Source organism: Strongylocentrotus purpuratus, unplaced genomic scaffold, assembly GCF_000002235.5.
Source record: "Strongylocentrotus purpuratus isolate Spur 01 unplaced genomic scaffold, Spur_5.0 spur5_scaffold_2, whole genome shotgun sequence".
NCBI classification, from domain to species: domain Eukaryota; kingdom Metazoa; phylum Echinodermata; class Echinoidea; order Camarodonta; family Strongylocentrotidae; genus Strongylocentrotus; species Strongylocentrotus purpuratus.
In genome coordinates, this window is record NW_022145605.1 from 5,931,236 (window position 1) to 5,953,959 (window position 22,724).

Consider the following 22,724-nt stretch of genomic DNA (forward strand, 5'->3'; position numbering starts at 1 on the left):
GATAACAACGCGGTACAGACGCGGAACAAACGTGCTATGACCGTGCTCCACCCGCGATTACCCGCTAAAATTTCGCGTCCAATTCCGCGTGTAACCACGTCTTAACCGCGGCCGTAGCACGTCCTAGCACGTTCGTTCCGCGTCTGTACCGCGTCTTTACCGCGTGTGTACCACGTGTACCACGTGTACCGCCCGCGATTACCCGCGGTCTAAATTTTTGGGCAGCCCAAAACTTTTTCGCGCGGCCAACCGCGTGTAACGACGGGTAAAGTACGGCTGTATCGCGTCTTTATCGCGACCTCAAAGCGTCCAACAGCGTCTGCTTCACGGGCAGAAATTTTTGGCCGTGATTCAGCCGCGATACGCCCGTGGAGGGCTGTGTGACCGGGCCTTAAGATGCATGGTTTCCAAGTTTCCAACTACTGGAATCTAAAACTTTTCCCTGAAAAAATATATTTATCGCATTATCGCAAGTGTCATCTATTCATGACCTTTCCAAGGGATATTATTTCTTCTAATTATAGTTTCTCTATATAAAGCTGTTCGTAAAGTTACGCATGAATTTACGAACGACTTGTATATGAAGTGCCAGATAGGATGCCTAAAGTTTTTTCTGATATTTCCAATAACCTCAATTAAATTATGGCAAAACATATACTTCGCATTAAAAATGGTTGTTATAATAAGAATGGTAATCTACATCTGCACAGTTCAACTTTAGTTGATGCAGTTAATAATGACTGAGCATACCATTTGGCTTTTCATATACCAGTCGTACGTAAAGTCATGCGTAACTTTACGAAAAGCTTCATGAAACACCTCCAGGTCTCCCATATCTCTACAGATGAACTTGATCATCAAAGACCCTCTTGAAAAGATCCATAGTGCCTTCTGAAACTTTCCAGCTAATAGAATCTAAAACATTTCCCTGAAAAACATACTTATCGCAAACATCATCTATTCATGACCTTTCCAACAATATTATTTCTTCTAATTATAGTGCCTCTATCCTTACTAGGTCCCATCAAAGTCCCTCACTTCTTCAGACGACCATGATCACTGAAGAACCTCTTGAAAGATCTTGAGCGGCCGGTTGTCCCAGGGATGTTTAGGTTGAGTCACGAGGATCATCCCGTTTGTCTATTTTTAATCAGCAGTATCAATTCTGGGCTCTGGAACTGGACTTCCATGGAGCTTTGACAGATTGGCTTCCCAGCCCCTTCTCTCTTAATGTAATGGAAAGGGTCACAAAAGTAGAGAAATGCAGTATGATGAGGTTTTCTCTTCTAAGACTTCTAAATAATATTGTATGGGTTTTTGTTGAGAGAATAGATCTAGACTGAAAAACGTGCAATATCGGCAATATATATATTGAAATGTATGCCAAAACCTCAATTAATGATTAATAATACTTGTTAAGCTTGTTTATTGATTCATACACTGAGTTTCATCTACAGAAGATGTTGACGTATTATTGACAATTTAGAGACCCTGTCTTTTCAAGGATTTTGAAAAGTAGTTAAAAATCACAGCTCACAGGTTATACATGTTCTGAGAGCTAAGTACAATAAAAATAAGTTCACGATCGAATACAACCCATTTTTAAAATCATTCTAATTTTTGACATTTCCACATTCTAGTTTGAGTATCATTTATAAAAATGACAGTAATACCAAAGACTTGAGAGGACATATTTCACGATGATATATTGTGTCTATGATCTCAATCGCAGTAGATATCAACCAACGAATCACAAAACTTGTATCATCCTTGATTATATAATAATTGTGGTTAGGACAGTGCAATGTCTTCCTCTCCTTGTACATACATTATATGCATACATGTACGTCAGCGTTCTGTTTAGAATAACAATAACATCCTCAGTACCAGAAACTTGTCTTGTTTCTTGTTTAATTTCAAAGAAATTTCATGTACATTGTGGCATAGTAAATGTTCAGAGCTGTTAATAGATTTGAATTCACACCCTTCTGGTTCTTACATTGTACCCCTTTGCCTACAGGAACCACATGGTCCCTGTAGTAAACCTGTGAGAATGAGAGGATCAAGTATTCAGAGGGTTAAGAAACAACATGAAGATGTCAATGTTTTTATTGATGTCAAACCATTGCTACGTTTATAATTAACTGCACCCACTCGTTGTTCTGTTTTGAAATTTGCAGAATGGCATGCATACGTAAAGGAAAATGAGGCATGAATGTTTGTCAGTCCCGTTACTATAGGACTACTTGCGCTGGTTACTTCATGTATTTGGCATTTACATGAAAAATGTATTGCTTATATGTTACATAAATACAAAAATATTAAGAGCGTATTCAAGTTTTTCATGGGGAGGCTTATCAGACTTAGTAAATCAATTTTTACAATTTTGGTCAGTTAAGGCAGTGAAAATTATGAAATGAAATGAAATAAAATTGAAAACAAATCAAATGCAATATTGAACATACTATCATAATGATGGGGTGCAACACTGATAAGTGAGAACTGATCTTTTTAATTTTAATTGCAATAATCTTGACATAATCTGATAATTATTGGTATTAGCAGCATAGAAACTTATTAGGCTTGCCTAAGGCATTTCTTTTTGTCTCCTATTTGGATAGCAGACTAAAAATGTAACTCCAAACATTTAGGAGAGCCAGATTTTAATTCCATCATCTTAATTAATGAATTGGCCTCTTAATTGATAGATTTCACATTGAGTTATGCGTTGTTTGATGTGATAATTCTCTGTTCTATTTTGCTGCGATCCTCTCTCTCCCTGAGATTTTCTTCCCTCGCTAGGCAGCTATCTGTCTTTCTTAACATAAGCGTAATACAGGATCTGAAAGCAGATTCCTAGATCAATCTCCAAAGCCAACCTAAAGCACTCTCAATGAATCAGAAAATAGAAAACTGAAATGTTTGTTTTAATTTCTTGTTGACTCCACCACAGTCAAGGGCTTACATGTCAATGATATTTACAGTAGGTTGTCTGGATAGATATTTTAAGGGCCCATTTGCAGTTAGCCTACCAGCCCATTAGGACAATGTTGACAATTTTGACAATTTAGGAATCCAGACAGATTTTGATTGCCTATGTGTCCTGCTTCTTTTTGTCATGATTATAGGTTTACAACAGGATATTTTTTATAATACATATGGGACTGTAGTAAAGCAATACATTGTAGATAAAGGTAGAGAGTATTAAAGAAATGGCTTTGATCAATAGAGATTTGAAGCACTTAAAAAAGAAGCAATGTGCTAGAAATACAAATCGTGTGTGAATCCAATAAAGTCTGATATTTTTCGTTCAAAATGGCAGACTTTTAAAATGTCATATTTCCCCACCAGTGACAGTCGTTATAACATTGCTTCTTTATTTAAATTTCAAACCTTTAGTGAAATACATCTGTACACATTTTTAGTTGTTGATTATTTAGCTGTTTAGCGTACATAGCACTCAGTATTACATTTTCTCTATTTTGTTTGATGACAAATGATCTTTACAAGTTATACAGCAAATGAGTAAGAGGCCATAAACTATTATCATGTTGTAACATGATAATTTAGACCATTCACAAATCAATACATATGTGTCTTTCTTATTCTATTCTGTATTTTTGTTGCCAATAGTGATGTTTTCCTCATCACGTACTCGGCAGTTGGCAACTTGATACACCCTTGCTGCTGGGGCCTTTATTTTTCATACTGATAGTATGATATTTCTGTGGAAAAATATACTATTAATAGTTCAAAAGATGTACCACAACTATAAATAAGATCTTATGGTATAATAATAGTATATAATCTATAAATAATAACTTTATTTTTCTGGGTAATATTTTTAGGCATAAATGGCATAAATGGTCTGACATGTGCAAAATATACTTCTGAAGCTCTGAGCTCATTTACAGATTAACTGGAAGTCTACTTACAGTCACCCTTGATCTGCAAACCTAATTCTCTCAATGATCTTTCCTTGAACAGTTTCTAGAATTGACATTTTAAGCTGGGGATTTCTAGTTGAGGAAAGCGATCAAATACAGAGAAATCCTCTTCTTCAGCATCCATTCATGGTTGCCAAGATTGGTCAGAACTTTCCAAAAGACAAGACATATCACTGCAGATTCTTAAATGAAGATTTCTTTGTTTGTAGTACAGTCCTAGTTTGCACAGAGTTCATGGTCTGGTCTGATATGTTTAACCATTCAACTTACCCCTGCAGATAAGAGATGCAAACACAATTTTTTTCAAATTTTTAACTTAAATGAAATATTGATTACTTACTAGTGATAAGCTGCACTGTTGACATGTATTAAATGAAGTATGATGCTGTTGCATAGGTTTGGTCCCAAAATGGTCATACAAAATTCTGGAATAGGCCTACATTGTTTATTAAATTAACAGGTATCAATTTACCTCAAATCAGTCTACACTCATCTGTTGTGCTCATGTTGTTATAGCTCATAATAAATATTAAAAGAATTTGAAAACTTTCAGTAGAACTAGAATTTGTTGCAGTCTGTCATAAAATGTAATTTTCTCACTAAGATATTGAACTGTGCCTTTAACATTGGCACCCTTCAGAGCTGAGTTCTTGGAAGATACAGATCAAATTTCACGCAAGATTTTGTAAATCATCCAAAAAGGCTTGAGGATGAAGTACCGGATTAGAACATGATAGGCCTAATTTTTACCCCCATTTTTAGCTCCTCGTTACCATAGATGCCTATATTTAGACCAAATATTGTGAGCATGTGAACAGTTTTCTTTCTTTTTAATAGTACGTTGTAATCTTTGTTAAATGTTCTGGGTTTTAGGAGAATGCTGTATCATTGCGAAGTTCTTTATGTGAATCTTATTTGTAAAGTGTTTCTAAATATATGTATTAAATTTTGTTAGAATTGCTTCAATAGAGAAAATATAATTTTTTGGAAATATTCAAGCTATCAGCAATTTTAATTTGACCTTAATATTTGACTCACTCCCACTCACTCATCACTTTATTTCTGTCTCTCCCTGTCTTCCTCTTTCTCTTTCTAACACTCTTGTCTCTCTCTCTCTCTCTCTCTCTCTCTCTCTCTCTTCTCTTCTCTTCCCATGAATCCTACTTAGGCTACTGTCTCCCACTCTCGTCCCTTTTCTGTTTTTCTCTTTCAAATATTGGATTCATTATCTGGAAAATAAAGAACCAATGACTTACAAGAGAATTACTTACTGTTTACATACATTTTATTATTTGGTAGAGCCACATGGATGTACATGAATGCCACTTTTGATTCAGTGCACCATATTACCGGTAGTTGTTCTATTTTGAATGAACATGACTTATATTTCCCTAGTAACAGAGTAGTTAAAGGTAAAGACCAGTATTGGAAATGCCCCAATTTCAAAAAATGAAATGGAAGCTCTCATTACCAATCATGTGAAAGAATATGTTTTGACTAATACATGATGATAAAAAATTTGCCAGGAAACCGCCTACTAATTCATATATTTGGTAAATTTGTTTCTCTCATGGTCTGTGAGAGATATAGGGTAGTCCCATATACATCTTTCTGTGTATAGTGCTTGTAACTTCACGAAGAATGGGCCAAATTTTTTATCATTTTGATGATTCCAGAACCTTGCAGATGCTAGATGCTAGATGATCAACCTTTTCTGATCGATTCCACAACGTTTCTTTCACAATGCAATCGCATGACCATAACTGGTCTTTACCTTTAAATAATTGAATTTAAACAAAAATAGCCATTTTCACTTCCAAACGAGCCAAGCCTTGACAGATAAACACCAACCAAATCGTACACTTTTGAATGCAAACACATCCATGTCAAGCAGCTAGCTATAGGCTCGATCTGCAGGCATGGAATACTGATCCTCTTATATCATTGTCAAGCTAATGATGAGCTACTTAACCTTTCAAATTATTGCAGCATTTTGCCCTTAATAAATGTCATCTTGGTTTAACTGTACATGGAAAAGCCCCTTCATGTCATGTACATTTCCCCCCCCCCCCCCAGTTAAATTAAATCTTGATGAAAAATCAGAAACCGTGAATGGTACTGCACACATGGGACTACACACATTGCAGCATCAAATATTTAGTCCAAGTTCAAGAATTTTAGACTTTATCAGGGGGATGTTTCACAAAGATCCTAAGTTAAACTTAACTCTAAGTTGGACTTAACAATTATGGAGAGCCATTTGTAGCCTTAAAATGAAATATATTCAAAAGCAAAAATGCAAGTATTTTAGACTTTTTATAAATTCCACATCAAGAACATGAAATCTCCTTGTTAATAGAAAGTATGAATGATTTGAATCAACAATTTCCTTTTAAAATAACTTTTACAAAATACTTTCCAAGATGGTAAGGGCTTTCCATAATTGTTAAGTCCAACTTAGAGATAACTTCAACTTAGGACTTTTGTGAAACACCCCCTGGTCATACAGTATTTGGAATATATAAGGGCAATTCTAGTGCAATTATCAGCATGGGACATTACCACTATATTCTTTTCCTCCTAAGTATGAAAAAACGCACTCAAATTCTTTTTCACATTTACCAGAATTGAAGTTTATCTTTAATAGGGTTATTTCCCTGAGATTGACTGAGCATGGTTTTGGGCCTTCTCTGATAGCCTTTAAAAAACAGTACACAAATACCAGGAGAGACCGAATTCTCAATTAAGCCTGAAGTTTACCCAAACTGCACCCAAGTAGGACCATTTTATGGAGTAAATAGCCGGGAACCCTTATTGTGTTTAGTTAACTCAGAGTAGCGCACTTCCATTCGTTTGCCTACATTCGATTCAGTCTGAACCTTGTCAAATCAAGAAAGTACATTGCTCCAGTGTTCAAAGGTTTAAAGGGGACCAGTGACTGGAAAATATTATGCTCTATATACATGTATGAGGGGTTTCAGGCCGTTATACTATGATACTCAAATCATGAACTTCTGATTCTACACCTTTGAGAAGATATTGAAAAGAAGTTGTGTAAATACACTCTCAATAAACATAAAAGTGGCTTGTTCAATGCACCCTTACATTGTGGCATAGAGTGCATGGAACCCAAGTCAAAGCAAAATACTTATGTGTATTGTAAATATGTTTTCATTCAAATAATTTTTATCTTTAAAGTAGTCACTCAAAGAATCAAAAGTGTTTTGAATTGATGCAAAATTCATATTATTGCAAAGGGGAAGCCTTACTGATCAAATATAATGCCTTCCCTCGTTTGGCAGTAATCTGCAGTAATCATCTCTCATAAATGTTAATTTTAAGATCCAGATTTTCTGCCTTCATTTGTCCTCTGTAGAGCGTCAAGATTTGTGACGTCACATGCAAGACACAGCTAACCACAATTTTTTTTACGCGTTTCCATAATATCTACAGGTGTATATGATTTCTATAGCAAATTATTCATGTTTTTTTCAAGAGAACATTTTTCCATCCATACATGTACATGTATATAATTTGTCCATAATTATCAGTTGTCATGAATTTTCTTTGGGTGACTACTTTAATACACCATGAAACCTTTGTTTGATTCTGAACCACTCATGGAATTCGCTAAAAAGTTCATGCATTTAAAAGTGTCTGGTTTGATTGACACTCCAATATTTTTCATTTTGAACATTGCTGAAGACTACAGGAAGTGGTCACACATCCCTCTGTACCTCATGCCACATGTACTTGTAGAAAAGAACCAAATTTCACTTTTGTTGAAGAAAAGAAATGCAAAAAGAAACACTCAAAACGTTCTTTTACAGAACTTTGCCAACAATTTTAACTTTATGTATTTTTCTTTCTTCTTTAAAAAAAAATTAAAAAATGGTTGCATATAAATGTTATTGTTAGGTGCTCTCCGGTATTTGTGATATGTAAATCCTTAGCCAGATGGAATAGTCTAGCTATCCAGTTATGACAAAAGAAAGAATGATGATCCCTATCACCTTGTTGTATTAATTAGGGTGATGATAGCAAGGATAATCACTAATTATCATGAAATCACAATGACTGTCAGAGTATTGTGGTATAAAGGTTCATGGTCAGAGTGTTAAATCTCGGCAATGCCGGTCAATTATTTCCAGCCCAATGAGAGGAGCCCCGCCCTTCTATTAAACCCCCGTGCTTGCCCCTGTCACATGTCTGTGAGTGGCACGTAGACACCCTCCTTTGAAGTCCAATCAACCAAGGTATGCTGCACTCTAGTGTCTTTGTTTGGCCAGATTTGGTACTTTATCACGAACCATCTTCCATTGTATTCTGTCTGGTCTTGCTTTGCAGACCCTAGTTCATGAATTGCTTGATTCGTCTTTCTTTTCTGTTGATGTCTAGGATTAAGTTAAGAATTATGAAACAGACAATTGTAATTAAAACAAAGGAGAGGAGTTAAAAGTGATGGGTGTTTCATTTTAATTAACCTAAAAATAACCCACCCAAATATTTCATTTGATTACAGTGTGAAATGTATATTTCAACAATAGTACCAGGGAAAAAAATATTTAACAAATTTGGGGGGCTGCTTTTCAATCTTGCTTGCATTAAAATTACACTCTTTAATTTGTTTTGCATTGGACTCTATGTAAAGTGTTGGGGGCTCTTTTATGACTTTCGGGGGCTCTCGGGCATTTCGGGGCTAGTTCACCCGAGCCCCCGTGTATTTTTTCCCCATGAACAATACAGTCAAATGTCCTTTTGTGAAAACCACCTGTTGATAAAGATCATATTTGATGTTTTAAAACATGAATATCAGGGAACCTTTAAATAAAGACCACCTGCTTTTAATGACCATTAATTTGTGTTTCCCTTGAGGGGTCTTAATAGACAGTTTTTATTGCATAATATTTATACCAAACTCACAACCAACCTGCTAGAAGGTGGCATAATATTAAAGCAACATTTTGCACATATTACGTACCCCATTGACTTTGACCTACCCATAACTCATTATCTTATCTGCCATTTTTTGATCGCAATAATCAGAAGTGGGTCTGAATTTTAAAGAGGCTAGCAGACTTCTTGTCAATAGACTTGTGATTGCTTGGTCTGCTGATCATATGCATGCAGCCCGGTTTTGTTATTGTAGACACTGACTGCCTGACATTATATTATACTGGTAATGCTCATTGCCTGGTTGGTGGTGGCAGGATTCTTCGGCTCACGTTGTTAGCTCATATGCTGGTTGGTTGGTGTACGAAGAGAATTTACCTGTGCGACAGTTAGTTCATTCATTCATTCTGGAGTGTCGGTCGTGGTTGAACCATTAACCATTGGCTGCTGTAGGTGATCTCTGCCAGTGCTCTAGGAACCAAGAAATGGATATTATGAGGAATTATTTTAAACTGGATTAATCTTGTGAACTTGCCTGAGGAGTTCCTGCAATGCCATCATCCTCAGAAAACAGTATCCTTGTAAGTGTAAGTGGAGAAACCACGCTCTCTCTTGATATATAGGATACCGATCTGTTCTTTCTTGCTATTATTATTATTTTTGTATAGATTATTTAATGGCTTGCGTATATATACAATTATACATTGTAGATAGACTTTCCAGGTTGATACCTCTGGCAGCTACTTTGGGTACATTTACCAGTACATTACCTTGATCATAGTTATGATATTTTTTGTTAAAAGTATTTCCTTTGTAAGCCTATACATGTAGATAGTAACATTTATGAGAATAATTTTCTAGTGCCTCCATAATTTAATTATCCTGAGACAAGAAAAATAATATATACATTACAACATTTAAAATTGAATCAATGTACTATAAGCTATAATGTGCGTAGGGCATTTTAAACAAGTTTACATATATCTTAATTATTTCCCTTTTTGAACACTTGTTGACCCATTATTTTAACTACCAAATTCTCTCATTTCCATAGACTTAGTACAGGGACTACCCATTTTGTGCATGCAAAGAGTTAATTTTCTTCCAAGTTCACAAACCACGCCCTTAAGTTTTACCCAACTGTCAAAAAACAAAGTATCTATATTCCAAGCAACGTACTGTCCTTCCAGAAATTTTATGAAATTTAGATTGTTTGTTTTTACTTGAACAGCAATTTGAGTACTTGACAAAGCATTGCACCAAAGAAAGAAACATGCATAGTATTTAAATGCTGTAGTCTCATAGCGATTTGTGATTTAGATAGCCTCTACTGAGAGCCAGAAAGATATTAATATTAACAGTTATTATTTGACATGAAATGAATGCCCTTCTGACTTACAACAGACAATACATGTATGTTGACTTTATATCATGTTATTGAAAATTGAAGCTGGCTCTCTGCGTCATATTTTAATCATCGGGTTCAGTTTCTTTGAGAGTGAAACCTCCTTTGTAAACAATCTTATCAAAAACCATAACATTTTATGAAGTTGCTTTTAAAATGTCCAAAGTCCATTAACCCCCATTATTAGTGAACATGTGTGTAAACACCTTTTGTATATGTACATATTGATTCAAAAGATTTCAAGTAACTGCGTCATTAATTAGTAGTCTAGGAGATTGGAAAGAAAATGGGGCCAAAACATTTCCAACAAAATTTTGGAGCGCTAGGTTTTAAAAACAAACTAATACATCAACTGAATATTTCTATGAAAGGAAATCAGGACAATTTCTTATGAAAGCTTATTTCCATTTTTCTAGTCGTCATGTCAGTGTGGTTAACTTTATAAAGAAGGAAAATTGATCGATGATCTACAACTATTGCTGAAAATCCTGCAGTTGGATTTAGGAAGAAAGCCTCACAAAATTTTAATGATAGGGTTATTTTTAAGCTTCATACATATTGTACATTGTAGCCCCATACACATTCATGCTACAAATTTGACCAAATGCATTATTTTATACTTTGTATGTAAGATATATATACCTCGATGTGGTAATATACTGTACACTGATCAAAATAAGCCTCTGTAAGTACATTTTCCTGTTATTTCCATCAATACCAACCAGTATACTTTACAATCACACCACACATGAATCCATCCAACACAGACTTACACCTGCATTAAGCTGTTTGTTATCTCATAATTGATGAATATTTATCTTTAAAACCACCATGTTATATTGATTTAATTAGTTCTTGTCTGCGAGTAGAATCGTTCTGCTCTCATCAATCTACTGTAATGGAATCGACTACTCCCTGATGGGATATTAATGCTGTTTTGATTTGCTCCATTAGAGCCCGGCACTGCCTGACACTGAGGCGTAATAGAGAATAGATGTATTATCATAGTGTCTGACTGACAAAGGGCGCGTTCATGCTTTAAAAGTGAAGGTAGAGTGAGGGATCGGAAACGCTCATCATAAACGCTCATCGTGATCGCAGTTCCACGGTGTACTGTTCATGCTTACTTCTCTGGCTCATCGAGGCAATTCTCCGTGTGTGGCCTTAATTGGTCTTCCAGCTGGATTCGCAAACCTTCACTGTGCATGCTACGTAGACCCACTAGAGGTCAGTGCGTTGACCCCATTTAAACGCGTTTACAAATTGTAAACGCATCTTTTTGTGAGTTTACGATCGGCGATCGTGATCACCGTTTTTCGGTGATTCTACAAAAGTAAGCATGGACGCAACCGTGTTTTAAACTAAACGCGTAACAGATGCCTGATTCTGGCCAGAAAAAGTGAAGCATGAACACGCCCAAAGATGAATGGAATTCATTAAACATACATCAAATTAATGGCTCATCTACAGTATATTGAGTATACAGTTGTAACAAAATGCATCAATGAGTTAACATTGTAGGTTTACCTACATGTATATTACATAATAATATATGCTGAGTCCTGCATACAATAAATGATATTGATTTTCGTATTAATATTTATGACATTGTACATGTTTTGCACGATCAAGCCGTATGTTCACAATCAATGATAGAAACTGCTGTGTGCTAAAGTAACATGTCCTTGTCTCTCTTTCATATTTGCATTTGAGACAAAATTCTTATTTTTGTAGCTAACAAGCGGAAAGAAATTGAAGGAAAAAAATAAGACTGCTTTCAGTTTGCTCGTCATGTGTCAATAATAAGAGTTTGTTCTCAGAAGTGCTGTGCAAAAGCAACAGGGAGTGATTTTAATGGCGGGCAAACTGCATATGGCAATCAGCATGCAAAATGAGGTGGATTTTTTTCCACCCAAATCGAAATGAATGTATTTATTCAGCTATAAATAATGTTATGGGTATAAGATTTGTGACATAGACTTTTGCTGTGTTGGTGTAGGCCTTACAGTGCTAGTCCAGAATCTGGCCGGTTGTATTCTTTTTTCACATTCTCTTGTTCCTTACCTGGTGCCAGCTAAAATTTGTGTGGAACCCTGCAATAGGGCTGGTCTAAGGTTGTAAAAAGGTCAAGATAACTAAATAAGAACCACAAAAAGTCAGAAGCATTATCTGCATATTCAATTACATAGGGGCATTAAATTAATGGCCTATTAGCTGTCTGTAGAAAGTATGTTTAGTATTCATAAATAAAGTTTACAGGTAATAAGCCAGTTCACGGTTGCAGTCTGAGCATGAGCAGATAAAGGTCATTGCAGAACAAATTTTGAAATACACGGAGACGAAATACTGGATACGTGCTCATGAAAATTATGTAACATTATTCATTCATGCACATTCAGTGCACTCCATGGTACACAGGTGGAAGTATTCTTTGAAAAGGGGGAACAAAGGCTATTTATAAAGCACCTCCATCGCTATAGGAGTGATTATTTCAAAATGTACAAAGTGGGACCTCTTCATGTTTTGAAGATCTGTGGATATTCGGGGTCATTGCAGTAAGGTGCTAACCGTGAACTGGTCTATTGAAATGAATAAACTTCAAACTTTACAGTACAGTGTATATAACCTACATGTATGTATGTCTAGAATAATCATTAGAATAACAACCTGTACAAGTCAGAACAAATTACGTGTGACCTTGATTTCTCTTTCATAACAGCTAATTATATACATGTGTATGCCCTTTTGGCCTTATGGAGCTGGTTTCTATGTAGATTAAAATCTTTTTTGTTGTTTCAGTTTCTCTACTTTTCAATCATGCCGGTAATTAATTAAAATATACTATCTTGCATAAAAAAGGTCTCTTAAACACATAAATCTGTCACCAATGGTTGATAGTAGGGAGATTAGGCTGGAGAATTCTTTCATTAATTTGATTATATTTTAGGCTAGTTAATCATCTTGCATAATTAAAACGAATCATGAACAAATTCAGTCTGACTTTGATGACAAATCGGCTTAGTTATATAGAGAATTTTTCATTAAATGTAGTTTACAATATTATTGTCTTGCATTAGAAGGACTTCTTTATAGACTAACCTGACAGTGATTTATTTCTGACAAGCGTTAATAGAGAATGCTTTCATTAATTTTGTAATATTATATTTTTATTGTTTGTAATATATTTTTATGGTCTTGTTGACTTTGTAGGCATCACTATACCAAGCCTAATTTTACATACCGGTAACCATACACGTTGCAATCCTTGAGGATTCTCTCATTAATTTCTATAGGTACTTTTGTCTCCTAAGTGCTAGAAGGATATTAATTACATGTGAAAGTATATGATAAAACAACCCTTTGACTCTCAGCAAACGGTTTTATGGTTTTGTTGACATTTTGGCATCATCGGAGCGGCCTTTATTGTATTCAATGACACAAGTTGGAATGCCAAATACCTGGTCAGGGTTTTATCACAATGGAAAATCCTTCGACAGGAAAGTGTGAATAACCATGAATTTGTAGAAATGCAATCGGCTGCTTATGTGGTTTCGCATCAAAGAAAATAGTTCCTGTATTTGATTTTGAATTAGCAAATATGGCCATTGCAAAAAGCACCCACTCTGTTTACAAACCTACAAAAACAAGGTGATAAAGTAAATAAACAAGAGCATATATATCCTATGCTTAAAATTTATTAATTTCTCCAACAATGGTTGGGTACATTACAAAAACACCCACTCAGGTTTGATCAAAATCCAAACCGAATTAAAGAGCTCAAATTGTGTCTTCTTTGTGTGTAATTTGAATGGTACTTGTGACCACGCCTCATCATATTCTGGAAAAAATTAAAAAATCACCATTGCTCACTCCTTAATAAACAGGCCTATACTGAAATAAGCTTATCTATTTATTTTTCATAGTGAATTAGAAAGAAAAATGGACAGTCTTGTACATCAATAAATTTTGTTTAACAGAATATTTTAAAATTGATTGAACTTGTACAAATGCCTGTAAAATGTAAAAATGCATGGAAACGAGTATCTATAAAACAGGTTAAAAGTTATCTGCCTCAAAAAAACAACTACTCTCCGTATTACAGGTATTGTAATCGGTTGGTGTGAGTTCATACATATTACGGTAACCCAAATGAGGTGGCTCCCAGGTCTGCCCCATCTTCTGACCGATAGTCACTTTCAATCAAGACTCGTTATCTCCGTCTTGAGATCCCTAAAGCCCCTAGGGACGGAAGGTGACAAAAGTGCAGTCACCAGGATCGAGGGAGGACAACCCTACGTAGGCTGGTTTTCATTAGCCAGAATTTTAAAGAGAGCCTTGATTCTGGGAAAATTAATACTTCATTTGGGAACTTCAAACACAAGATTTTGGGGGGGAGAGTGCTGATCAGTCTAATATCTTAAAGGGACAGTTGAGTTTTGTTGCAGAGGGCACTTCACAAAATATTTTTTGGGTAAGATAATACGTGATGATACATTTTTGTACTGGATAACGGTAGATATCGCGCACGTGTCGCGTAGTGCCATATACATCTTTCTGTGTACAGTGCTTTTAATTTTACCAAGACTGGGCCAAATTTCATATCATTTTGATGATTCCAGAACCTTGCAGTACACACCAATACTTATATGCTAGATGATCAACCTTTTCTGATCGATTCCACAACGTTTCTTTCACAATGCAATCGCATGACCAGAACTGGTCTTTATCTTTAAATTGGAAAGAGCACTAGAAATGCCATAAATAAGAATGAGAGCAATAACCAAGCATTTTGAAGGCATTTGCGATCTTAAACAAGAACTCAACTATTCCTTTAAGCTCAAGATTGTTAAGGCTAATGGGAATGCATCCCTAGAGGACAGCTCTACTCATTCCCCATCCAGTCCTCTTTAACCCACTTACCTCATTTTTAGTGAAATAAGTGTGATTCCTCTTCCTGAATAATGATCAAATGGTTTAATAGATATTTTTTTCCTCCAAACTTAATTAATTAATGGTTAAGGCCTTCAAACATTTGTTTCACCTCCCTCTTTTTTCCTTAATTTCTTCTGTTTTTTCATCACCATCATAATCATTGTCATAATCATCATTGTCATAATCAGCATTGTCATCATCATTTTCATCATCTTAATCACCATCATCATCATCATCATCATCACCATAACCTTCATTAGTCATAATAATAGCAATAATTATAATCATCATCATCATCATCATCATCATTATCTTCATCACCTTCATTATCTTTATCACCATCATCATCATTGTTGTCATATTCATTGTAACTTCATCATCATCTTCCCTTCCTTTATTATTCTTTGCCATCACCTCTGCCCATCCTCACCTCCACCTCCTCCAGTGATGAGACCTTCAAATATTTGTTTTCCATCAGGAAGGTTTCGAGCAGGGCTGCACTCTGGAAGCATGTAGGGTTTGCAAACATAATAAAAGCACCTGTTTTCAATGATATGCAATTAATTCTGACGAAAACGTGACATTGACACCGGCCTAACTCCCGGAAAATGTGATTTAAGAGAAGAGATACATCTCTGTGGAGAAAGTGTGAAGGTTGAGGGACCCTGAAAAGTGCAAGTGTAACCCATATGTGTCCTTTGGTAGAATGTCCAGGGTTGGTGTCTTACCTTGCCCCAGCCAGTCTATAGAGGTTCACCCATGGTCCGTAGTAGGTAGGTCCATGGTCTGTATCAATAGCCTTAAAGTTTCATTCTAGAGGAGTGCCCATGCAGTGTCAAAAGGAAATTACTTCTTTGTTGTTTTCTTTCTTTTGTTTTGCTTTGTTTTGGGTTTTTGTTTGGAATAAGAAATCCTTCAGTCAGAATTTACACCAATCTTACAAGAATCGTTTGCAATGGAATGACACTGTGTACTGCTATGGTGACTCCATAAAAAGCAAACATTTTCCACAGTGTACATTCGAACTTTACATGAAGGCTTATAAAGCGTTAGTAATTGTTCATATTTTAGTGGTGACTACTAGGATTTGTTTTAAAATTCTCATCCCGTGCAGAAGAAGTGTTAATTAAATTTCATGATAAAATGATCTATCCATCGTTGAAAGTCTGCTGAGAGCCAGAAAGGCAGAAGTCCAAACATTTTACATGTCAGAGTCTATGTCCTTCTGGCACTCTGCAGATATTGGAGATACTTTCAAAGCTGACAACTTCATATGAAAATGATTTTACTCCAATCTGATCTGATTTATCAAAAGACGAGGTGCAAATGTGGGCTGTCATCACTAGATAATTAACAAAAAAACTCCTCACCCTTCAAATTGGCAACACCTTATCCTTGAACTTTTCCTGACACCCTAATTCTAAAGGTCCGTGACCAACACTTACACCTGGCCCGTCTATGGTCCTTTATTAGCGTTCGGCATCTGTCTCTGTCTAGTTCATGTAACCTCCTTGAGTCACTCCCGCCAATAATTTCATTTCGTACCCAGCTGGGAGGTATTTGAAGTTTACCATTTAGACTTCATTTTCATAAAGGATATTGATACGAGCGGAGGTGACTCCTCATCATACCACATATTTTTCTAATAAAGGAGAGCTACATGCGACGGGAGGCTGTAATTGATTTGGGCTCGGGTTATTCTAGTATGGATATAGAACATGAGTTAGGGTCTTGAAATATCATTGGACACTATCAGAGTTCATTATAGTCTCTCTACATTTTGATAGAAATAGAAAGGAAATTAAATTTGAGCTATATTTAAACATATTTATATTCGGTCAGACTCTGAATAGAGCCTCCAGAAAATAAAGTCGGAACTTGAAACCTGACATCTGATGGGTATAGGTAATTGTACTGAGAGGAATGGATGGTGAGCTGAGAAAATTTCCAACAAAATCTGAAGATTTTCAGCAAGGAGTAAGGATAGAGTGCCTTAGTAGAATTTACATTGTGTAACAACAAAAACAAAATAAAATAAAAAACAACAACTGATATATAATTATCCAATTAAGTTTAAATCACTTTCCCTTTACTTTCAAACATGTAAATATGGATCCTTAATGTAATTATAACTCTGAAAAAAAGTGAAAGATTTTTATCATTTCCTTTTTTAAAAACAAAAACAGAGATAATAAAGTTATTCATCATATCAAATTGTAACCAAATCAACTCATAATATTCATACAGCTGCCAGCTTGCAAAACGTGTGTTGTATTTGGTCGTATGTTGATTGTGGATATTCTTAGAAAACCTTGAATGCGTTGTCCAATTACGTGTTATTATGTTTCATAACAAGATACACAACGACCGAGGTTGCTATGTAATCTATGATTAAGTTATTACCTCATTATTCTGCTGTTATAGTTTTTTTTACTCTGTTTAATATTGATCAATATACCTACACGGCTGCGATGTTAGTGTATCAAGGGTGATTTTACATCTAATTGTCATTTATGTCACCGTTCCAGGAAAAAAAAGTGGTTTTGTTCTGTATCTATTATTGTTGTTGTTGGAGTGTATAGGGAAAGCATGCTGAGTATATATAATATTTCATTTATAAAGCACCTTTTCATAAGATACAAAGCGAATAAACAAAAAGTATTTACAAACTAACAAAGCAAAAGTTAAAACTTGTGCAAAACTCCATGTATCTATGTAGCTCAGAAAAATGTTTTGTGTTCAGAACTTCAGAGCCAGAAGGATGTTAAAGATGTGAATCAACTTTAGCTTTTTCTAACGGGGGGGGGGGGGGGGGGGGGGTGGTTCTATTAAACAGGTAATCATCATTTAATCTATTCCAGAACGGAAGCACAACCGTAAAATCTAAGGCTTTGTCATAAGTTGTTGAGCTTCTGGATTCAGTTCATAGCCTCAGACTCTTTATTGATTTTTGTCTTTCTATGTATACATCTTTGCTAAGTAAAAAAAAACTCACCCATAATGACCTCAATTTGCATTCCAATCTTTGCTGTCTCTATTGTTAAAGTGATCTCAGATTACTATTTGCTAATCCTAGGTGTATGGCTGGGTTATTTTAAGCACAACATTATCCAGTCCAAAATTGTTGATGTCCTAAAAGTAACTGACATCAGTATGGGTTTAAAAAATGCAATTTGAAATATCAATACTACAGACATTATAAAGAGGCCTCTGGTCTTTATGTACAGGTGGTTGCTAATGCTATGTAAGGTTTAGCTGAGACAGTTACTCCACGGAAAGGGAAAGGTTTTTTTGTATTTAAAAAAAATTATTAACAAAAAAGTAATTTACCCTTATTATTGGTGTACTTTATCTCCATGGTTGTAGATGTGGTCTGTAAATATTACTATGACAAAGAAACAACAAAGGCATTCTTCATGGGCAGGTGGTCACCGAGGAAGTTGTCAGATAATTTGAATGTAATAGATTGGAAGAAAAAAACTCTAATTTAAATAAGATTATTTTGTGTGAGGAATGACTTCAGCTTCAAATGCTACACATACATGTACATGAAAAAAAGAATGCACCCTCCTTCTATTAAATTCGTATCTGTATTGGAATATACAGTAATCTCTCAATTGAAAAAAATAATTCATTATATGTCCATATAGAATTAGGAAATAATTTTTCTCTCTCTCTTTCTCTCTTGCAGGATAATGATGATGAAGCTGAAGAAAGACTAAAAAGAGGATGGTAAGAATACAAAACCTTTTTCTCTTTTTGTTTGTTTCTTCTTCGTTTTTTTTTCTTCCTTCAATTTTTTTCTTCTCCTTCTATTCCTCCTTCTTCTTCTTCTTCTTCTTTTTGTTCTTTTTCTTCATCTTCTGCTTCTTTTTCTTCTTCTCCTCCTTCTTCTCCTCCTTTTCTCCTTCTCCTCCTTTTCTCCTTCTCATCCTCCTCCTCCTTCCTTCCTTCTTCTCCTTCCCTTCCTTCTTCTCCTTCCCTTCCTTCTTCTCCTTCTCTTCCTTCTTCTCCTTCTCCTCCTTCTTCTCCTTCTCTTCCTTCTCCTTCTCTTCCTTCTTCTCCTTCTCTTCCTTCTTCTCCTTCCCTTCCTTCTTCTCCTTCCCTTCCTTCTTCTCCTTCCCTTCCTTAATCTCCTTCCCTTCCTTCTTCTCCTTCTCTTCCTTCTTCTCCTTCTCCTTTGCCTCCTCCTTCTCCTCCTCCTTTTTCTTCTCCTCCTCCTTCCCTTCCTTTTTCTCCTTCTCTTCATTCTTCTATTTCTCCTCCTTTGCTTCCTCCTTCTCCTCCTCCTCCTTTTCCTCCTTCCCCTTCCCCTTCTCCTTCTTCCTTTATATCCATTGCATACTGTGTACCATCTGCTGAGAGCCATAAGGACGTTAACTCTCCATTAACGGGTATGAATTGACACCTTTCTGACTTCCTGCAGAAGGATTGATAATAATTCTTGTGTAAATTTTCAGTACAGTCTGAATCTTTTGTAGATTGTGCTTAACATGTGCATAATGTGTATTCTATAAAGCAAAACGATTCTGCTTCCTGCAATTCTTTACTTGTCTGTTTCATACGTTGAATTTTTAGTGGATCACATTTTATTCATCGTCGCCTGCCTGCAAGATGGACATAAGAGCTATGTATCGTCAATAGATTTAACGGCTTTCTTGCAGGCAGCCAATGATTATAACTCTCATTCTATTTACATTGAGGTAGTAATAAAAATGGGTGTATATTTGAAGTAATCTTTGCTCTTTCTGATTGCAGAGGTGGATAATTGTTTGGTCATAGAAATAAATCAACTCAAATTTCTGTTGACTTTGTAGAAATTTCATGCACCTGTTTTTACAGCGCACTGATGTAGTGAACAGATATTGCTGTACTTGCAGATTTTCATTTATGATAATAAGCCTCAAACAATTGCTGTTTACATGATCTGCTTAAACTTTGAATCCTGTATCCTTAGTCGAATGTAATTTCTATAATTTTCTTCAAATATTCAAGATTAAAGCTCAAAAAAAGGTTTTTCCACTATTTTGGACTACTTAATGAAACGTAAACCAAACATTAATACTGTGGACTGGGGCCTAATGAACAAGAACATTCAGAAAACTTCTTGTAAATATATATTCCTGTAAGTTGTAGTAATTCAAGTACTTTGAACGTTTGAACCTGACTTTGTTTTGTTCATCAGGAAATAGAATGTCCACTCATGTTTCAATTGTAAATAGAGCTGTAGGAATGCTTCCTGAATCCCTGACTATTAAAGTTCCATGCAGCCAGGAGTATAACAATGCAATTTAAATATATGGAATGTATAAATGTATAAATTGGCATTGATTTTATAAAATCTACAAACAGAGATTAAAATAGCATGAGGTCTTGGCAAGAGATCAGATCTACATGTACACCCCATATTTCTCTTTGAATGAGTGACTTGAGCACTATCGCCTGCTAAATAAGTGCAATTATAATTCATCTCGTGTTTTGAGTAAATAGTATGTATGACGAAACACATAATAATTTTGTCATGTTAAGTGCATACTATCAGTGGCTGAAATTTTAAGTATTCACAAAATCCTGTCAAATTTCTGGGAGGTGGAACTAAAAATCTCTGAAGGTACGATTTAAAAAAATATTATTTGTATTTTGAGAGTTATACAGACATAAGATCAGTCAAAGATGTTATTGGAAATGAGATCAAAAGAAAAATGACCCTTATATAGAAAAGTGAAATCTTGTTGGTAATTGCCATATATGACAACATTCATTCGCCAAACAGAATGAACCACAGAACAAACAACAGCAACAAAAACCACAGCCACAACGACAACAGCCACCACCCCCCTCCAAAAAAAAAAATAATAATAATAATAATGCTTGATTATATTTGAACTTCTTTGCTGAAATCTTTCCAATACATCTTTCTAAAGCACTCTATATTTGCCCATGAACCAAAAATTCAACCTTTATCATATTTTGCTCAGATAAGATTGAAATACATGTAGTACTTTAGAACCGTATCCTTTAATGCTGCTGATATATATACATTGAGAACTCCACATCATGGCATAAATTCAAAATGACACAACATCATGCACACGAATTGCTATTGTCAACCTGGTTTTGGCAGCATACCAAAGGTGTTTGCCATGGCAACGGAGTATGTACTTAGCTAGTGAATGATTGACGATACACCGAGTTATACCGTTTTAATTAAAAGAATTAGGTTACGTGACAGCTTGATATGAGTCTATTGTCCTTTCTATCTAGAGTGGGTTTGTAATCGGTATATAATAGTTCCAGTCCATTATCCATATGGACGAGTAGATATTGAGGGGTGTGTACTTTTTTGTGTTTGTAAACAAAGTGGGACAGATGGAGAGAGAGAGATAGAGAAGAGAGATAGAGAGATGTGTGAGGGACAATCAGTATAAAAAAAATGTCAGCGTGAGTGAAATTAAGTGGTAAAAAGAAAGCCATAAAATGCAGAGAGATATTAAGATGAAAGAAAGACGGGAAAAAAGAGGTTATTACACTGCTAAATGCACTGACAAAAGTGTGTATCATTCATACTGTATGTCAGTTTTTAGTCATCTCTATTATAGTAATCACTTACCTCGGTGGAAATAGCAATGCCTATTTATAGTAGTTGCTATGGCAACACAAGTTTGCTGACAACTGACATGGTCGGCATTGCATAATTAATGATTCAGGATGTACCGTCACGTCTTCCTTTTAACTAACCGCGTAGACTTGTTTTCATCATTATATTCACCTTCACATGTACAATCCATTCACATTTTATTTCATTCCCAGTAATTGTTATCAGTTGGCTTAAACGAGCAGTCTTTGTTTTGCTTTTAATGAAAAGGATCAGTTTTCTCTTCATACACCTAGCTAAACCATGGCTTCATATTGGTTTGAGAATATTTGCTTTTGAATGGCATTCCTTTTATTGCCATTATCTCTCTAAAATTTAGTAAAAGACTATGAAATGCTTTTCTTTTGACTAATTGCTTATTTGATATTAGTTTATTCCAATTTGTTGTAATATATTTTATAATCCTATGCAGTAGCACAAACTCAAAGTGAAGTCGTCTCAGCAATCTAATAAAATCACCTTTATCATATATATCACATATTCCAAAGCGAAATTTGCAAGGGGGCTATACAACTGTACTTCAGGAAATAGAATTATGTGCAGTATGTAGAAGTATATGATATATGGTCTGTTAGCTCTGAACACACCATACATCGATTTATGTAATCCAATACAGGGATAACAGCCGTCTGGTTCTGGGTAGATGAGATTATATATCTAGGGGCATCAATATAAATTGTTCTGTCTCATGCATGCATAGAATCATTATGATTGTAGAGGTGTCGTGGTCGAGTGGATACATCGACGGACTGTCGATCTTATGGTCTGTGGTTCGAGTCCCGCCGCGGCACTAATGTCCTTTGGCAAGACATTGATCTACATTTGCCACACTCAACCCAGGTGATGTAAATGGGTACCTGGCAGGAATTAATTCCTTGAAATGCTAGTGCGC

At 35.5% G+C, this 22,724-nt stretch overlaps 1 protein-coding gene across 4 annotated transcripts in view; it reads left to right on the forward strand.

The window, feature by feature from the left end:
• The first annotated feature begins 9,057 nt into the window (after positions 1 to 9,057).
• LOC575378 overlaps positions 9,058 to 22,724 on the forward strand; it is a 34,288-nt gene continuing 20,621 nt past the window's right edge. For 2 of the 4 annotated variants that reach the window (XM_011678085.2, XM_030991501.1), the window contains exons 1-2: positions 9,058 to 9,427; positions 18,869 to 18,909. In XM_011678085.2, coding sequence (XP_011676387.2) covers positions 9,392 to 9,427; positions 18,869 to 18,909 — 77 coding nt within the window. In that variant the 5' untranslated portion in view covers positions 9,058 to 9,391. The remainder of the gene's footprint in view (positions 9,428 to 18,868; positions 18,910 to 22,724) is intronic. The other 2 variants (XM_011678086.2, XM_030991502.1) reach the window with 2 other exon arrangements.